Source organism: Schistocerca nitens, chromosome 2, assembly GCF_023898315.1.
Source record: "Schistocerca nitens isolate TAMUIC-IGC-003100 chromosome 2, iqSchNite1.1, whole genome shotgun sequence".
Taxonomy (NCBI): domain Eukaryota; kingdom Metazoa; phylum Arthropoda; class Insecta; order Orthoptera; family Acrididae; genus Schistocerca; species Schistocerca nitens.
In genome coordinates, this window is record NC_064615.1 from 725,151,774 (window position 1) to 725,173,216 (window position 21,443).

Sequence of the window (21,443 nt, forward strand, 5' to 3'; positions counted from 1 at the left end):
CAGCAAATGCGGAAGATATAGATATCGTGTCATGTTTATATTCGTATTATTCTTATGCCTAATAGTGATACAGTCAGAAATGAAGCACGGCAATTGACTAGATTTTTAAATCTAAGATGACTCTAATTTCTGTGCAGAATGTAATGTACTAAAGAGGCGCCTGCAAAGATTTTGAAACGGAGAACAATTTTCGCTAAACTCTCGTTCAGAACATCTTCTATCATACGCAGTCTATTATTTGGTTCTTGTTGATCATTATCAAAGAAAGCAGCAGTGTAAGTAATAACAAACAGTAGTCTCTTTCCATTGTTTCGCTAATGAGACGATTCCTCTTTCTCCCTCTGTACTAAAGAGGCGCCTGCAAAGATTTTGAAACGGAGAACAATTTTCGCTAAACTCTCGTTCAGAACATCTTCTATCATACGCAGTCTATTATTTGATTCTTGTTGATCATTATCAAAGAAAGCAGCAGTGTAAGTAATAACAAACAGTAGTCTCTTTCCATTGTTTCGCTAATGAGACGATTCCTCTTTCTCCCTCTCTCTCTCTCTCTCTCTCTCTCTCTCTCTCTTTAAAAAAAATTGTAAGCGGCGGTAGCGCGGACAAAAGCAAGCCATGCCGTGAGCGGCAACAGGCCGTAAAACACTCATTATCAGAATGTGACAAGCAATGCATGACTCACTACAATAATGTATTATCAGCTTAGAGTGACGTAAACACCTATAACAAAGAGAACGGCACTTGTCAGATCAAAGCAAAATAAGCAATCGATTCAAACCAGACGAAGCACGTGAAAAAGGAAGGGTAATCGTGTAAATAAGGATGGAGCGCCTGACGCATAGCAGTGGCTACCTGGTAAGGCTTAACTGCTAAGCTTAAGACTCGAACCAAACTACTGTAGCCGTACCGTCATTCATTCGAAGTAAATTGTGTCTCATATTACAATGGGCCAACTTTGTTTCGATTTGGAGGTGCGGCCGAAAACTTTTCTCTCCCCTTGAATTTCGAGTCTCAAATTTCAGGTGCGGCTTTGATTCGGGAAAATTTTTTTTTTCCTTGATTTCGAGTCTCATTTTTCAGGTGCGGCTTAGATTCGAGTGCGGCTTAGATTCGAGTAAATACGGTATCAAGCCCAAACTATCTTTTAAATAATGGTAAGCTCTGACACTAGAGTGACACACATGCCCCACTGGAATAGATTATGCTATAATTAACAAAGATGTTGTAGGTAAGGTAAATCACAGTAGCTTAGATTTTCATTATTCTGAACACTTCTATCAGATGATACAGTATGTAAATTCAGTGGTGTCAAAAATAAAAATTGCTCTGCAGAAACGAACTCTTAATACCTCAAACATTGATGCTCTTAAATAGAAATTAGCAAATGAGAAATGGAGTAATGTGTACCAGATGAAAGGGTCTGATGACAAATGGAATGAGTTCTGTTCAACCCTGTTGAGTCATTACGAATATTTCTATCCAGTCAGAGAAATCCAGAAGACAGTTAAACACTGAAAAAATGGAAGTAATCCTGGAGTAAAACTCCCACCAAATCTGATTAGGCTCAGGCAGAGAACACACACTAAACCTGCTTTATAAAGCTACTACTCTGCAGATCTTTAAAGAAAAATAAAATTGGGCAAAGGAAAGTATTAAAAATGAAATTGCTGACTTAAGGAATCAGGTTAACAGCAAAGCAATAGAACAGTCTGACAATGTAAGTAAAGCATCATGGGAACTGATTGACAAATACTGCTAAGTTCCCACGAAGATGAACACGGAACCATTCAGCATAAGACATGGTAGTAACATTGTAAAAAACTCAAATTCGGTATATAATATTTCCAATGGCCATTTCTGGGGGCCAATCAACCCATACTATAGATACAGGTAGAGGCCCTATGTCAACACATTGCAAAGAAAAAATTTTCATCCGGATGGGATGACATATTCAGTGCTATTACTCAGGTATGCTTAAAAGGAATCTCTAAACCACTTAAATACCTGATTACTTGCAGCATTAGAGAAGACAAATTTCCAACTGTTGTACAAATGAGTAGTGAAACCATGTATAAAAAGGAAAATAAGGAAGATGTCTCCAACTATAAACCAATATCTCATTCCCACCTTTATTAAGATGTGCATGTTTTATCCTGTCCTAGTAAAATGCCTTTTTCACAAAATGGAAACTGCTTGTAGATTCGCAGCATGGCTTCAGAAAATAGCTAAGTAAAGCCACAGCAATGACACAAATCTTCCATGAAGTTTACTGTCTGTTGGTACAGAGGATGCAGACTGCAGGTATATTTTTGACCTGAAAAAAGCATTTGATGTGGTAAACCATAGGTTACTTCTGAAATAACAGAAGTCACATCATGACAGGGATCCATTCATGAGTCTCCTTGCCACATACCTGCTGAAAAGTAACCAATGCACTAAACTGCCATGTAAACTAAATGATACAATTATGAACTTTGTATATACAAACTCACAGGGTGTTCATTTCATTAGAAGAGTTGTATTTCAAAGTAGCGAAGATGAAAAAGTGCTCATAGCTCTTAACGTATGCATTTTAAAGCACTTATTTACTGGACATTTTTGTTTTGGTCCGTACTGCCACTTCTCAAAATATGGAAAGCAAAGAGCTAGCAGTAGAAGAGATTTAGTATTGAAGATGAAAAACTGCTCATAGCTCTTAAGGTATGCATTTTCTACCATGTGTTTACTGAGACATTTTTGCTTCCAGTATCATGTACTTTCAACTGAATGTATTTACACCATTAATTATGATACTCCATATATACACTCCTGGAAATTGAAATAAGAACACCGTGAATTCATTGTCCCAGGAAGGGGAAACTTTATTGACACATTCCTGGGGTCAGATACATCACATGATCACACTGACAGAACCACAGGCACATAGACACAGGCAACAGAGCATGCACAATGTCGGCACTAGTACAGTGTATATCCACCTTTCGCAGCAATGCAGGTTGCTATTCTCCCATGGAGACGATCGTAGAGATGCTGGATGTAGTCCTGTGGAACGGCTTGCCATGCCATTTCCACCTGGCGCCTGAGTTGGACCAGCGTTCGTGCTGGACGTGCAGACCGCGTGAGACGACGCTTCATCCAGTCCCAAACATGCTCAATGGGGGACAGATCCGGAGATCTTGCTGGCCAGGGTAGTTGACTTACACCTTCTAGAGCACGTTGGGTGGCACGGGATACATGCGGACGTGCATTGTCCTGTTGGAACAGCAAGTTCCCTTGCCGGTCTAGGAATGGTAGAACGATGGGTTCGATGACGGTTTGGATGTACCGTGCACTATTCAGTGTCCCCTCGACGATCACCAGTGGTGTACGGCCAGTGTAGGAGATCGCTCCCCACACCATGATGCCGGGTGTTGGCCCTGTGTGCCTCGGTCGTATGCAGTCCTGATTGTGGCGCTCACCTGCACGGCGCCAAACACGCATACGACCATCATTGGCACCAAGGCAGAAGCGACTCTCATCGCTGAAGACGACACGTCTCCATTCGTCCCTCCATTCACGCCTGTCGCGACACCACTGGAGGCGGGCTGCACGATGTTGGGGCGTGAGCGGAATACGGCCTAACGGTGTGCGGGACCGTAGCCCAGCTTCATGGAGATGGTTGCGAGTGGTCCTCGCCGATACCCCAGGAGCAACAGTGTCCCTAATTTGCTGGGAAGTGGCGGTGCGGTCCCCTACGGCACTGCGTAGGATCCTACGGTCTTGGCGTGCATCCGTGCGTCGCTGCGGTCCGGTCCCAGGTCGACGGGCACGTGCACCTTCGCCGACCACTGGCGACAACATCGATGTACTGTGGAGACCTCACGCCCCACGTGTTGAGCAATTCGGCGGTACGTCCACCCGGCCTCCCGCATGCCCACTATACGCCCTCGCTCAAAGTCCGTCAGCTGCACATACAGTTCACGTCCACGCTGTCGCGGCATGCTACCAGTGTTAAAGACTGCGATGGAGCTCCGTATGCCACGGCAAACTGGCTGACACTGACGGCGGCGGTGCACAAATGCTGCGCAGCTAGCGCCATTCGACGGCCAACACCGCGGTTCCTGGTGTGTCTGCTGTGCCGTGCGTGTGACCATTGCTTGTACAGCCCTCTCGCAGTGTCCGGAGCAAGTATGGTGGGTCTGACACACCGGTGTCAATGTGTTCTTTTTTCCATTTCCAGGAGTGTATATATATAAAACAAAGATGATGTGACTTACCGAACGAAAGCGCTGGCAGGTCTATAGACACACAAACACACACACAAAATTCAAGCTTTCGCAACCAACTGTTGCCTCATCAGGAAAGAGGGGAAGGAGAGGGAAAGACGAAAGGATGTGGGTTTTAAGGTAGAGGGTAAGGAGTCATTCCAATCCCGGGAGCGGAAAGACTTACCTTAGGGGGGAAAAAAGGACAGGTATACACTCGCACACACACACACACACACACACACACACACACACACACACACACACACACACACATCCATCCACACATATACAGACACAAGCAGACATATTTAAAGACAAAGAGTTTGGGCCAAATATGTCTGCTTGTGTCTGTATATGTGTGGATGGATGTGTGTGTGTGTGTGTGTGTGTGCAAGTGTATACCTGTCCTTTTTTCCCCCTAAGGTAAGTCTTTCCGCTCCCGGGATTGGAATGACTCCTTACCCTCTCCCTTAAAACCCACATCCTTTCGTCTTTCCCTCTCCTTCCCTCTTTCCTGATGAGGCAACAGTTGGTTGCGAAAGCTTGAATTTTGTGTGTGTGTTTGTGTTTGTTTGTGTGTCTATCGACCTGCCAGCGCTTTCGTTCGGTAAGTCACATCATCTTTGTTTTTAGATATATTTTTCCCACGTGGAATGTTTCCCTCTATTAATTTATATCATTAATTTGAACCCAACTATTACGTTTGTTATTGTCACTGTTGTATTTCGAAATCTTTTCTGTCATCTTATTTTCTCTTTTTGTTTGTGCCAGTAGTTTCAATTTGTGTTCACCTTCTCCTTTTTACCGTAATCTACTATACAATTTTATCCCGCCTATATAGACTCAATAATACGTCACCCACTTCCAGACCATAACCAAAAAATTTTTTCCGCTTTCAACACTACTGCTGGTATAAAATCCACCGTTTCTAGTCCACAAACAGTTCATTTCACCTATTAAACAACCTTTTCGTCTAGTTCTGATAACTTTCGCTTTATTTCCATTTCCGTTCTTCCCACATCACTGATAATTTTTAGCCGCTTCCCACAGATTTTAACGTCATTATTTCTTCGCCAGACAATTGTTAGCCTCAGTTTCATAATCTGCCACCAAAAAACCACTCTTTTTAATACATTTACACGCCGTTTTTTCGAAATTTTCCCGAATCTCTCCATCCTTTAACGTGTTTTGGCGGTAACAGAACCACCTAACCTATGTGCACATCGTTCTCTACCAACCCAAGTTCACCACAGGATCAACATAGCCCAGCTTTAACCAACACTTTTTCGCCTTTTTCACAACAGATCTCCAGTTACTTTCTCCAGGTCTTTAAATATGTCTGCTTGTGTCTGTATATGTGAGGATGGATATGTGTGTGTGTGTGTGTGTGTGTGTGTGTGTGTGCGAGTGTATACCCGTCCATTTTTCCCCCTAAGGTAAGTCTTTCCGCTCCCGGGATTGGAATGACTCCTTACCCTCTCCCTTAAAACCCACATCCTTTCGTCTTTCCCTCTCCTTCCCTCTTTCCTGATGAGGCAACAGTTTGTTGCGAAAGCTTGAATTTTGTGTGTATGTTTGTGTTTGTTTGTGTATCTATCGACCTGCCAGTGCTTTCGTTTGGTAAGTCACATCATCTTTGTTTATATATAATCAGCACCTGAAGGTGAATGTTACAAAACTCATTCCTGGCATTTAAAACAGGAAGCCCTCACCACAACAATGTAAATAATGTATGTAACATCTCACCAACAGAAACCGGGAGCTGTAATTTCATGGATGTATATGCTGATAAAAGTTTGTGATGGACAAACCACGTTAATTTCGTATGCGGAATCTTGTATGTCCATAGCCAGCTCACAAAGGTAGTTCTTAGCCAGACATAGAAAATAGTATATTATGGGATTGAACTGTGAGGGTTGTGCAGCCGGCGTATCCTTAAAAAAATACTGCTCTCACAGAAAAGGATAGTAAGACTTATTCATGGGATGGGCCATGGAGATTCATGTCATGCAGTGTTTATACAGCACAAATACCTACCAATATACCCTCTGTACATCTTTAAATTAGTTACGTTTTTATGGGTCAATCAACTGAAGTCAGCAAGTGCAGTGATGTACATGATCACAACATCAGAACAAATTTAACTATTTCCAGAAAAGAACAACATTAAAAATGATCTGACAAAGTCCACACATCAGTAGTTTGATTTGGTGTGACAGACTACCAAATTCTCTATGAACATATACAGGGAATGATTTTAACACAGAATTAAAGTCTTTTCTGATAGAAAAATGTTTATATTCATTCAGTGAATTGTAAGGCACTGATTGTAATATGAACCATCAGCATATCATCTGTAATGCCATAAATTTATAAAATACCGTAGAAATAAGATACAACGGCTGCAGTGTATAACATATTTTGTAAGTGTAATTATAATTGAGCTATTATTTCTGACGATTGCAAAAACCATCACTGTGATGGTCCTATGAAAAAAAGTAAATATATAAATTGGAGAGAATACATTGGCTATATTGACACCCTTTCTACCTGCGTCAGTGCATGCATTCATACCAGAGGGGATGTGATGTAATAGGGATATGTGGGATCATACTGTGAAGTTCTTTGTAAATCTGACTCAACAGTGTAATCACTGAAATAACATCATATACTCTTTCAACCCATGAAGTTTAATTTTGTTCCCTCTTCCCCTTCTGGATACTTCACTTTTTTTTTGTCAGGCAGTATATTTTTGTAGATATAAGAGTTTCAGTCATAATTATAATTGTTTTTAATTTCACCTATCAGAAATTTAAATTTTCAGCTGCCAGCATTAGGGAAAATTCGAGAAGAGTTCATAGCTCACTTGGTAGCTGAAGGCGCTGAAGGATACACAACAAAAAAATTTAGTCCTTTGTGGGTTGTAGACTTTCCACTATTTTTGGAAGGAGATATGCAGGGAAGTGTAGTGTCAGCACATCACCCATTTACACAACCACATCCAGATGACCTTCCTTTGTTGGAAATGGAGCCTTTAAAGGTTTGTTGTCAAGTGTGTTTTGTTTGTTGCTGCAAACTTCAATAACATGACTTACTGTATTTTACAATTTGCTTAATGGTTTGAATCTTTTGCATAACACAAAAATAGAGGTGTCAAGTTTTTCTCTCATTTTAAGGTCCGTGGACTACATTATGACTTAGTCATCAATGGCTGTGAAGTTGGTGGAGGTTCCATTCGTATCCATGATGCAGCGCTGCAGACTTTTATTCTTAAGAACATTCTACAAATCGAACCGAACTCTCTTCACCACCTTATCGATGCTCTACAGAGCGGATGTCCACCACATGGCGGCATTGCATTAGGTAAGAGTTTTAAAGTTATCAGTTCAGTTTCTGAGACTGCTCCTGGCCTCTCTCTCTTTAAACTGTCCATAGGAGCTTGCTCTAAATGTAGAAAAATGTAAGTTAATGCAGATGAATAGGAAAAACAATCCTGTAATTTTCAGATACAACATTGCTTGGCAGGGCAGTCACATCATTTAAATATCTAGGTATAAAGTTGAAAAAAAATACATACATGGAACTAGCACATAAGAACAGTAGTAGGGAAGGGTGTAGTTCTTCAGTACGGCATTTGAAACTGATTGCAGAACTATTCTACAACCGTCGACGTACATTTCGCGTAAGGACCACAAAGGTAAGAAAAGAGAAATTGGTACTCATATGGAGGCATATATGCAAGTATTTTTCCCTCACTCCATTTGAGAGTGGAACAGGAAAGGAAATGATTAGTAGCAATACTAGGTTCCCTCTGCCATGCCTTGTACGATGGCTTGCGGAGTATTTGTGGCTATAGATATAAATGTAGGTTTTTGAGAATAATGACAGCACAAAATATGTCTGTAGTTTTCTATGTCTTCTGCATTGCCTTTCTTTAACAGAGGCACGACTCTTGTCTGTTTTAAATACACAGGAAAGTTCTCTGATGTGAATGGCTCTTTTATTATATTTGTTATGAGAGCTTATATGCTTTGTATGTGTAGTTTCAGTACAGAGATTGACACTTCATTTAGGCTTGCTGACATTTCATTTTTATGTTTTGTGCAGTTTTATTCACTTTATGCTCTGTGGTTGGTAATAATATCATTGTACTTGGTGAATAATTATTTGTCTGGAAGATTTTTTTTTTAATAATTTCTCTACAATGTTTGAAAAAAAAAAGTTTATTCACATTGTTTGCAAGTAGTTTATTACTTCATAAAATCAGTACTTGATGATGTTGACAAGGCTGATTGTGTTACAGGCATATTCGTAGATATTTTAAAGCTTTTTATACTGCTGACTATAAGGTTACACTAAATAAAATGGAATCATTATGAATAAGAGGTGTAGCTAATGGCTGGTTCTAATTATACCTAACAGATAAGGTATAATGAATAAAAATGCAAATATCAAACAAGGCTGAACTTGTAGTTAAACATTATCAGAATCAAAATACAGTAATACGGTACTGGAATTCCTAGGGGTGGCAAATTAGGACCAATATTGTTCCTAATACATATCAGTCACATTTGCAATGGTGTGAGCCATTGAGAAATAATTCTCTTTGCCTATTATGAAATGTTACTGAGGACACAAATGAACTATTTGCAGAGAGAGCAATTGAAACCATCAAGGAGCTGGTGAGTATGCAATAAAGTTACATTAAAACTCTTTTAAAAAAATTAAATGCATCTAGTGAGAATCAGACCATCAACCTTTTGATTACAAGTCTATTAAGTTATGCACACAGTTATGGAGGGCTGTGTCAATATGATTTAAATTTTTCATACTCAGCAGCACACAGAAATCTTCAGAGTTGATTTTTTAGCATTTTTCAGAAGTGCATCATACTGCTTTAAGAAACTGACGTCCAGCCATTAATCTCCAAATGCTCTTCTAAGTATGAAAGAAACCGAAGGAGGGCAATTGATAAAATCACCTTATTAGTGAATTCCATGAAATTTATTCACCAGTCCAGAATTTTGTACCCATAAGCTTCAGTCCTTCCAACAGCGTTTGGTCTTCAATATTTTTACTCGATATTCCAGAGTCCATCCAACTTTGGATAAGAAAATGTGAACAGTTGTCAGTCATTAGTAATTCAGTTGTCTTACCTTAATGTAAATTGGCTTTTAGATTGATACAGTGTCATTAGTGTAGTTGATGACTTCTCCTATCAATAAAGTTTGCTAAAATTTAGAGGTGTGTGTGAGTATGGTTTCCATGTGGTTCATTTCGAATTTGCACTTTTTCCACAGTAGTACATTGGTTGTCATCATACACTATTATAATCAAGATAAACTTTGTAAATCAGCAATATGTAGAGATCTATAAATTATTCATAGTATTCACAGTAGTGCCACTTGTTCACTCTGAACATGTTAACTTGAATCTTCCATTTTATTAATACATAGACACTGCATCTAGGAATTGGCGATAGTGATGTTAGTAGGTAATATTTATCTTTACTGTCATTGTACATGTTTATAAGCAGACTTTTGTGTGAATACTTGCACTTGTAAGCAGTTTATTGTGTAAATTTTTGCTTACTGTATTTTACTCTTTTAGGTATTGATCGGCTAATGTCATTGCTCTGTCATACATCAAGCATTCGGGATGTAATTGCTTTTCCAAAAGGCATTGATGGTAAGGATTACATGTCAGGAGCACCTGTTCCAATATCAGAAGAGGAACAGAAACTATATCATATTAGAAGTGTACCTCAGAAATCTGAAAACAGTATTACCAACATGCATAGCTCTGCTGTGTAATTACTTCGCTTTGCTCAGTTTGTTTATATAGACTACTTCTCATTGACTGCAACTGTACTTAGGTATCTGGTTTTGTATATTACTCAGCATTTATAAGTCTTTATGTGAAATAATTCTTGGTTTTTTGTTTTTGTCATTGTTATATACATCACACCCTAGTATTTGTACCTACTTAGCAAATAATATATTCTTTCCATGAATTAATTGTTCATATTTGTGAGACAACACAATGAAACATTGTCGCTGCCCACTTTTAAAAAGTCACCTGCTATCTGTTAGGATTTCTAGATCAGCTGTCTGTTGACCAATGTTGACCACATTACTTCCTGTTATTTCCGATTACCTAAGCTCCCTCTCCTCACAAGTTTAGGAAAAAGGACTGTTGGAGTTAGAGCACTTTTGGTCACAAGTGAATTTCTTAGGTGAATCAGCTGCATATTTCAGTAGTTCAGGAACCTGTAGAAAAACAAGAGTTCGTATGTCAAGGAATCTATATACATTTTAACAGTAATGATATGAATATAACAGAGGGAAACATTCCACGTGGAAAAATATATCCAAAAAGAAAGATGATGAGACTTACCAAACAAAAGCGCTGGCAGGTCGATAGACACACAAACAAACACAAATATACACACAAAATTCAAGCTTTCGCAACAAACTGTTGCCTCATCAGGAAAGAGGGGAAGGAGAGGGAAAGACGAAAGGATGTGGGTTTTAAGGGAGAGGATAAGGAGTCATTCCAATCCCGGGAGCGGAAAGACTTACCTTAGGGGGAAAAAAGGACAGGTATACACTCGCACACACACCCATATCCATCCACACATCATGTGTGGATGGATATGGGTGTGTGTGCGAGTGTATACCTGTCCTTTTTTCCCCCTAAGGTAAGTCTTTCCGCTCCCGGGATTGGAATGACTCCTTATCCTCTCCCTTAAAACCCACATCCTTTCGTCTTTCCCTCTCCTTCCCCTCTTTCCTGATGAGGCAACAGTTTGTTGCGAAAGCTTGAATTTTGTGTGTATATTTGTGTTTGTTTGTGTGTCATTTTAACAGTAATGTACACAACAAAAGCTTAATATTCTCTTTCATCAACAAGAATTAAGAGTGAGTACTCTGATGGAACAAATTAAATTTTTGTTATTGGGATCATCTATCCACTCACAGTCATAAAATATTAATCAGTGCAACACATTTTTCATTTTTGTATCTCTACAGACAACACAAATTATGAGCACAGCAGAGCTACCACCAGGTCAAGATTGTGAACTTTCAAAGAAACTGCAACATCCAAGATGATTGTAAATAGTTCAGTAATATCTGATGAAAAATGCAAACACATGAGCTAGCATACAGTTATGATTTAAACTATTAAACTTAAGAATCGGCAGCGGTCTGCCGTGGTCAGCTAGCCGCAATGGCTTTTAATGGAACCAGATCTGCCCTTTTTATGTGATGGTTAGTGTCCTAGCAGGTGAAACAGGTACTATGTGCGTGAATCCACAATATTAATCCCAGTCGTCTGGGGCATGGTCTGGACTAGCAACATATGGGAAGGAGAAGTGCCAGTGTCCACCACCAAGGAATCAGGGAGAGTGAGCAGTATGATAGAGAGGAGGATACGATGTGGCTGTAGGACACAATTCCACCTCTATGGGGGTCTATACTTAGTTGTAGAAGACCCCAGTTGGCACTGTGCAGGAGAATGATGACCTGGATGGAGGTTATAATGGTAGAGGTCAGTAGACAATGATGTGGAGGGCACGGTCTGTGCCATATGGTGCAGTGATAAATGGGTAGTGACACATGTTGCTGTTCGTTGGATGGCACTGTACTGAGTAGGGAGGTAGTTTATGTTCTGTGCAGCACACCTGATTCCAGTGGGTGATCCAGTCGTCCCAACGGGATATGATCTGAACATTTGACACCCTCATTGTCTGGTGGCAGTATCCTGGGGTACCTATAAAAATGGGGAAATTCATGGGCTCAGGCATCGGAGCCCTTACAATAATACAGGGTGGTGTACAGAATCTGGGCTCACTGGATGGTATGTAGGAGATTGAGCACCATATGCTGCCTGTGCCCATGTAGCAACCCTGCCAGGCCATGGCCGCGGACCAGGGGTAGGCCAGAGGCAAGGAAGTTTGGCAGTGGGAAGGAAGTATCATCACCCACACTGTCTTGCATATATGTGTGTTGAACTACCTGACCAACCACCCCACATTGGGATTTGACATAGGCTAAAATATTTTAACCAGCCCCATCACTCCCTGAAAAGATCCATCCCATTCAATGTGCTCTGGCTTAGAAGATGGTGACAAACATTACACAAGTGCTGCCTGATTCTGAGCACAGGTATCACAGGTCCAGACTGCTTGTTCAGTACAAGGCCATCACTTGAGTGTAATAATAATCCTGAATTCTGCTTCTTTAATAGTCAGGGGTAGTACGCCATCCCTGGCATTCAGGTGATATTGGAAGGAAAAATCAGTGAGGAAACCAGGGTCTTACATTTTAGCGTACCTGGCAAAGCAGGGATCTCGCCGTATGGCTTGTGTAAAGTGATACGAAACTGAAAGTGTCACACTGTGCTGTACTTGTACCTAAGCTTATGCAAGTGAGTCAATGTTATAGTAATTAGTCATATGTTAAAAGAGATTTTACATGAATGTAATTATTTTTATTTGTATAATACAATATTTTATATTACATAAATGTTTATATTTTTCTTGTGCTGTTGCATTAGCAATGCAACACCCTATTGGTAACGGCCACAGATGTTAAGCCGGGCACTCTCACAGCTTAAGTGACAGCCTGCGAGTGCACGACGATCCTGCCGTTCAATGTTGCTGACCTCTGACTCATTGTAAAAATAAAAATAAATGAAAGAGTAATGTAAATGAAAGAGTAATGTAACAACATGTTTTAAGGTTCACTTATGCCTTAAGCTTCATTAAGTACACAAACACTAGAAATGCCTGCTGTATTGTATATATACTTGCAAATCTTTCATGACAATAAAATACATTACACGGAGAGTTATTTGCCTACAATGAAGGAACATCTTAAAGAAATGTTCTGATTTTGTATTGAAAGATTTGCCCATATCACCTATTTAATTGATGAAATATAACTGATGTATTGAAAAGAAAAGAAAATAAGAATTATTTACAAGTTGCATCAGAATCATAGTTAATATGTTTGCAGTAAACAAAAAAAAAAAAATTCTCTGAAGAAAAAAAAAAAGAAAAGAAATAAATGCTGCAATGCACACAGCCAGTTGATTACATCTAAAGAGTGTGAAAAATGTAAATCAAAAAATTTATACTTCATTCAAAAGCAGGAATGATAATGTGGCTTACACTCTGGTGGAAGATTTCATTCTGAACACAGCCTAATTAATATGCAAATTTCTTGAGAATCAATTGGGCTACTTTGCAGGGTGTCGTGGAGAACCCGTCCAACATGTGGCTCACAGGATGGTCGATCTGAAACACACATTATCTAGCCAATCAAAGTGTGTGCCTGGTCCTATGAGTAGCCACAAGAAGACATTATCATGTTGACTGAAGGGACAATAGTAAATTTTATAATCATTGTTGCTGAGTAATAGGGTGCACCACTGCAAACCTTGCACTGCCTTTTAAGGAAGCTGGGACTGGAGCTGAACCGTGAAATCAGAGGCTTAACAGTTTTAATAATGAGTAATAAAGTATAAAGTAACCTTTTCCTCTAGTGTTGTTGTTATGGGCATCACTGTTCTTCTCAAAATTCTGATGGATTATTGATGATGAATTTCATTAGCGAATATGTGTATTGCAATGGTGCTGTTGCAATGCCTAATTCTTTGAAGAGATAACTACATGATGAATATGTGTGAGCACCACATACTGTTCTTACTGCTCACTTTTGTGCACTCAATATCTTTTTTTCTAAGTGGTGGGTTACCCCAGAAAATTATTCCATAAAACGTTATTGAGTAGAAATATGCAGAATATGTCAGGACGTTAATTTGTTTGCTTCCAAGATGAACAATTTTACAAAGAGCAAAAGTAGCTGTACTTAATTGTTTGAAAAGTTCAGTAATACACTCCTTCCAGTTAAAGTTTTCATCAAGAAGTACACTCCAAAATTTGAAGCATTTAACCCTGTTTACTGACTCCCGTTCAAGTACTACATCAGTTAGTGAAATGATTCTATTTGTTGTACAAAAAACCACTTAATAACTGTTTTTAAAAAAATCATTAATAATCTTTTTTGTGACTTTCTCTCTAATGGGATTTTTTATAACACTAGTATCATCTGCAAAAAGTACCAATTCAGGTTGCTGAATGTAAAGTGGATGGTCATGAGGAGGCGTGGTCCTAAAATTGAATCCTGTGGAACTTCTTTTGTGATTTCTCCCCGACACTAAAATTTTCTACCCTTCCAACATTGTTTGAATATTTCAACACAATTTTTCACATCAGTCTGTCAAGTATGATTCAAACCAGCTGTGTGAAAAATTATCAGTTCCATAAGACAAGTTTTTCTAAGAATGTTATATGATCTAAATAATCAATGCCTTGGCAAGAACACAAAAAATAACTACTCGCAATATTTTATTATCTAAGGCTTGTAATATTTGAGTGAAAGTATAAATCGTCTTTGCAGTCAAGCAACCCTTCTGGAGTCCAAACTGTGATGTACTAATCAATTTGTTTCTACTTAAATGTGAGAGTACTCTTGAGTACATTACTTTTTTCGAATATTTTGGAAAAAGATGTCAGTAAGGAAATTGGAAATAATTATTCAAGTCTTTCTTATCACCTTTCTTATGAAGGGGTTCGACGATTGCACATTTTAATCTGTCTTGAAAAATTCCCTATGCCAGTGATGCATTGCATATATAATCAAGGACTTTACAGAATAACTTTTCAGAATTCTACCTGAAATTCAATGAATATCTTATGAGCTTTTGTTTTTTAGAATTCTGTTAATTTCAGAGAAGAATGGTGGTGCTAATTCTTGTCACTTTAAGTTTTGTGGAATGCTGTTTTTAATATATTCTCTTGCTTCTTCAACTGAACTATTTTATTCTAGTTTTGCTGCTGTATTTAACGAGTGATTGTTAAAAGTACTCATAAATTGTAATTATCAGTCACAACAACATCATTTAGTGTAATCATTATAGTATCTTGTTCACTGTCTGGCTGCCCTGTCTTCCATTTGACAAGAACCCATATAGTTTTATTCTTATTATCTGCATTATTTATTTCTGGCAGGATGTGCATACTTGTGGAAGGTTTAATGACTTCCCTTAAAATACTACTGTATTTTTTGTAGTACACAGGTAATGTCATATCTTGAATTACTCTGCCCTTCATACAAATTCCGTCTTCCTCTTACACAGGTTTTTAATTTCCTTAGTTATCTACAGCTTAATTGTTTTATTAATGGATCTTCTGGGTAACCTTTTTGGAAAACAATTTTCAAATATTAACAAAAATGTACCATGAAATAAATTTTGAATCTGACATTAGCTTCTCTTTCTGTATATTCCTCATCCCACACTACATTGTTTAATTTACTCTGAAAACACTGTATCCTTTTCTCATTAATAAGCTTCAGTGTGCTGTATGTACCTGCCTCACGGATGTAAGGTGTCATATTGTTTACTTCCATTAATTGTGCATCATAATCAGGTAGCCCATTAGCAATTGGGTACACATTGTTCATTTCAGCCTGTGCACGAATTGAAAAATTGACTACTGAAATTAGACTGAAACACCAAAATTATTTTATTCATTTTTCCTGTGTGCATCTTTTAATAAACCTACATTGATATTTCCATGAACTATGAACTGTTTCTTCTTGTCTAACAGATAGCTCAGTAATGCATGCAGATTTCTCATAAATTGACAAAAGATATCCAAGGGGACCTGTGGACTATTACAGTTACCAGAGTGGTACACTGCAATAACAACTCAAGCACATGTTTCTAGGTTCTGATATACAAGAAACCTATATGCTTCAGTATTTTTGACACTGTGTCCAACTTTACATCCGAGGGCTGTCCAGAATGTACATTAAGTTTTCACCTATAGCAACAACGGGCAGGGCTAGCATGGCCATATTGATGTGTGTGCGATTGTCCACTCAGTCAGCAAGCAGCCATGCCACTGTGATCTTTGTTGTTTCCCATTATTTCACAATAAGTTTTAAACGTGTGCCACAATTGACAATCCATGAGTTGTGAAGTGTGGTCAATAATATGGTTTCTGTAGGCAAAAAAACATTAACTGATTGAAAATTATCACCAAGTGTGTGGAGCGTGCCAATGGTGCATTAGGTTTAAAAGTGGTCAAACTAATGTTCACATTGAAAAGTGAGTTGAACAACCAAGCATTGTACTGTTTTTGGAAACAGGATTTTCTTGAGCATGGCACAACAATAAACCCTGTGAAGTATTTTCAGTCTCTGGAAAACTTAATAGGGGCAATTTGGAATAAGAATAGAGGAAAGTTGAGCTCATAAATTTTGTTCTTGCATGACAATGCCCAACCACACGTGGCAAATTGCACTTGAGAAGTACTCATTGCTTTCAAGTAGGAGGTGTTTCCTCATCTGCTGTACAGTCTAGATCTTGCACCCAGTGACTACCATCTGTGTCCAATGGTGAAGACCTGGTCGCACTGTAACACATTTGATGATAATGTGCAATTGTGGGAGGACATGACTGACTGGTTGAAGCCTCAGATGGTAGAATTTTATGACAGTGGAATTACAAATCTTGTTCACCACCATGATAAGTGCCTAAATTTGTGTGGAGACTATGCTCAAAAGTAAAAATGGGGTGTTGGTTTCAAATGAATGGAACATCTTTTTCTTCCCTATACACACTTTTTCTAAAAAGTAATCTACTTTCTGGGTAGCCCTTGTATGTTGCAACTCTTCCTTTTCCCAAATGATGCTCGCCTATAATCCCACTGTGGTTTCATGGTGTTCAGAGAGGCACGGAGCATCTATAACTTCTGAAGTTTCACATCTTCTATAGGCATACTTGAAGCTCAACTGTCATGTTTTTCAGCCCCGTGATGTTCTAATGAAACACATTAATTTTATGTTTCTGAAAACTGGTAGATAAATTATTTTCCTACTCTGGTCTAATTTCTTTGAACACTGTCTGTCTGTAACCTGACTCTAATGTAAATACACGCATCAAGGCAACTATTTTTTGTCTCGAAAATGGTAAGAAATTAAAAAATTCTGAAATGTTCAAATGGAAGGTCAGTTTACATATAAACATTACGTAGAGAGAGATGTATGAACCACACATACTGCAAAGAGATATAGCATGAGAAACAAGATGAAACAAATTTTATCATTTCCAACATGTTTACTGTCAATTCCAACAATACACAATAGTACACAGCAGGAAAACAGACTTTAGACATTTAGTGTCTCTCAAAATAGTCTCCAATGAATCCATTACACACTGTCAAGAATACCCTTGGTCACGACGTGATCTCACATGTCACTGCTGTGATGATGTCTTCACTCGTCTAAAAAGTGTTTGACGCAATGGCTCTTTCAGTTTTGGTATGAGGTCATAATCACAAGTCTGGCAAATATGGTGGATGCTCCGGTGGGTCCCACACCCATTGCATGAGCAGATTTTGCGCGTGCGCACAGGCACACGCACACACTCACTATGGGCACTCATGTTGTCCTGAAGAATTAATGCATTGTGTAGGCATTCAGGAAGTTTCTTCCAAATAGCCCATTGTAGACGTCATTGTGGGGACGTGGGACAGTAGTGAGAAAGTGGGACAGTAGTACAGTTTGTCCATATGGGACGAAATGGCACAAAGTCACTCCTCTATTGTTATAGTCAATAATGATCATTAACTTGACAGGTGAGAGATTGCAAACAAATTTCTGTCTATGTGGCAAGATGATGCCATTCTGCAGACTGGCGTTTCAGTTCTGGCTCATAAGCACTGCCCCAAAATTAATCTATGGTGACGATTTTCCGAAGCATACTGTCTCCCTCCTCCTCAAAATGCGCTGGATGCACATGACAAGTTTTGTACTGTGTCCACTTTTCCACTTCATTCAGTGCATGAGGCAACCACTTTGTAGCAATGTTACGCATGTGTAACTCATTGGGTAAAATCTTAAAGACTGTTGTCTTCTCAATACTAGCACGGTGCTGTAATTCCTGCAGCATCAATTCTGATGTTCTGACGACTTAAATTGTGAGTGTGGAATTGGGTTATATTGGCTTATTCCCCCAAACCACCTTCCACTTCTTTACGAGGTGACACTGGGAATTTGCAGCCACTCTTCTTTACTGAATAGCCGGCTGCTGAAAACCCTCTTGAGTTCTTCTCCATCGAATTACACTTGGTACAGGAATTTTTAGACTCTTCCTACTTATGAAATAAGTAGACATACAAACTTTACTTTTCGTCAACTAATGATGTATTTGACCTCCATAGACAATAAAAATCTCACTTTCCACATGAACATGTAACTTCCTGTAAGTCTGTCGTAGAGTCGGATGTTAGAAACAAAATGAGTTACAGTTAAAAGAAAGTTGGCTTGGATTCCATGATCTTTCTTAACATGAATCATAAAATGAGTCTTGCCTCTAACAAGGTTGCGTCAAGAGTCTACAAGAGTACTGTTTCAACGGTTCTTGTTTTAATAACACTAGTCACCGACACAATAAGCACAGAGCTGCATATAAACTCCATGGTTCTTCCTTACACACTCACTAAAACCTCTATGGATTGCCCAACAGGTACTTGTTGATGCCGTCCGACTGCCGCATTCTGCTTTCTTCCCGTGACTGATTTTAAACACAGACATGTGATAGACAGTAGGTAGGATTCTACCATCCCACACTCATATCCATAACAGAATATTGTGTGTTCAAGACGGTTGAAGGCTGAGTGGTTCTAGAATTTACACAGAAATTCTCGAATCACTACATATCCCCCCCCCCCATCTAACACACAATATTTTATACATAATGATTATGCAAGTAATATCACTCACAATAACATTTCATATCTTAATAGTACACATTTCTTACATATGTTTATGTACATATCTTTCCTTTCCATAATAATTCTCTGTCCTCTCTTGAAAAATTTTCTTTTCTTTATTTCCTCCCTCTCTCTCTCTCTCTCTCTCTCTTTTGCCCCCCCCCCCTCCCCCCTCCCGATTGTAAACTTCAGGTGTTTATGACACATGAGTGAACTATTTTCTATTCTTATCTTTTGTAGTACTTTTTTCCTAGTATGAACTGTTTTCATTATTTGTAGCTTGGAGGAGCTCTGGATGAAATCAAAGTGTTCTTTTGACTCACATTTAGTTCCATGAAACATAATAATGCTAGCTGTTCATAGAATTCACACCTTCCACAATAATCCCTATAAAATTTGTGACTTTTGTCACGATACTGTTCCCTTCTCCTAGGATCAGCACCTATTCCTTGCTTGTGGGTTGACCTTATGAGAGCGCTTCCTCTCTCCATTCTGGTAGGTACACCCCTTATGAAACATCCCTACTTTTCCGGCCACGGATCTTCTTATCTCCACATAAGTATGCCTGCACTTTATGCTTAGTGAATGCCTGCCGGGTACACCCCCCTTATCCTTTCTGAGTAGGCCTCGCAGTTCATTACCCTAGTACACATTTCTATGTATACCATAATTAAGTATCTTCTGGTAAAGACAGATATATATCTTAAACTTTGCATACATTCTTTAATATATCATTTACTCCATAGAGTCCTCCTCTACTTATCAACTTCTATATGTTCGATAGATACTATGTCTACTTATACTATTTACATCCCACTATCCTTCAATTCATCAGAGTATTCATTACGCTGACGTTTCTTAATGATCAATATGATTAATTCTACTCCTACTTTCGTTTTCTTTCTTCGCTCATGTTTCTCTCTTATTTATCCATTACTCATTACTACTTTATAGTTGTTCGTTGTGTATGGGCACCTCTTCTTATGTGTATTTGATATAGAACAGTCACAGCTTCCTATATATGTGCACCTATTTCCATATGTACACACATTTTCCCTACAACACCTGGCAGTTCTCACATCGTGACAGGCTTCAACTTATGTGATTTAATGTTTGCGTAGATGTGGATATTTGTGGATATGTGGATGTGTGTTTGTGTAGTCTCATTCTTTGGCCTTCTTATCTAAAGATAAGATTTAGGTGTTTAGTAACTACGGAAATAAGGAAGGACTTCAGCAATAAAAGTCCTCAAATGAGAAGTAAGAAAGGAAAAAAATAGATATGGATGCTAGGATTGAAGAAGAGAAAGAAGATAGCTCCAAAGACAGGAAACCCTTCCCCCCCCCCCACCCCCCCCCCCACCCCACCCCACCACCCACCCTAGGATCCCTACCCCTCAGGTACTCGAGGGAGATGCCAGGAGGTTTGATGTTAAATTGTCTCCTACAGAATGGACTTGTCTCACCTTCACCCTTTGAGGTCTCTGAAGGAAATCATAGCAACCCTGTGGAAACATCAAATGATGAAAAATCAGGCACACCTGTTTGTGAGGGTCATTTGAAAGGTGTGATGTGTAACTGTCACTACCAAATGTAGATCTTGGAATGTGGTGGAGGAATGTAGGACGTGGATGGAAACTGTCAGGATGCGCCATATTAAAACTCAGCCGTGATCTTCAAGTATTTTATTATTCCCAGCTACAGTGCCGTGTTCCCCTCTGTCTGCATCACAGGGTCCCGCAATGCCGAGGGCGCCACTTTGCTGTCTGCAAAACAGCTTGGTGCACTTTGCTGTCTGCAAAACAGCTTGGCGCGGAAGGACTCTCTCAGTGACCCGCGCAACGTACTGTGGCGTTCCCACTGTGTACAGCCACAGAGTTTTGATGACGTCAGGATACACTGGAAGCCGACTCAGCAACCTTCATTTCTGTTGCCGCTCGCTGGGAGCCACATGGTGACCCGCTGCATGCTTCTTGACCATCGTGGTTATCCAACAGCTAAATCTGCAGCCTTCGCCTTGGGATGCCTCTGGCATGTGTTGGGAGCCAACAAGACTGCCCGCAGTAGCGAGCTGTCGAGTGGCCCGCTGCTGGCTGGCTATGGACCCTGCGTTTGCCTCGGAGGGTTGAACTAGCAGCCTGCCGTGGGCTGGAACGCTGGCGCCCCATCTGCTGCATGTATCCGGTGATGTGACACACCCCACCGTCCAGGAGAGCTGCCACACTTGAATATCCCTTGTTAGAAAACTGGCACCTGTTTATACGCGGCTGTGCGCCTCTGTTTTGCTAATGTGCCATTTCGAGTCACATACTAATAACACCTAGGTTGCGCCAGTGGGGCCCTTCCGCC

At 39.5% G+C, this 21,443-nt stretch overlaps 1 protein-coding gene across 3 annotated transcripts in view; it reads left to right on the forward strand.

Moving 5' to 3' along the window:
* The window catches only part of LOC126236919 (aspartate--tRNA ligase, mitochondrial), a 161,727-nt gene extending 151,372 nt beyond the window's left edge, over positions 1-10,355 (forward strand). For all 3 annotated transcript variants that reach the window (XM_049946575.1, XM_049946574.1, XM_049946576.1), the window contains 3 exons: positions 7,072-7,287; positions 7,424-7,610; positions 9,858-10,355. In XM_049946575.1, the coding sequence (XP_049802532.1) occupies positions 7,072-7,287; positions 7,424-7,610; positions 9,858-10,060 (606 nt within the window). In that variant the 3' untranslated portion in view covers positions 10,061-10,355. The remainder of the gene's footprint in view (positions 1-7,071; positions 7,288-7,423; positions 7,611-9,857) is intronic.
* The last annotated feature ends 11,088 nt before the right edge of the window (positions 10,356-21,443 follow it).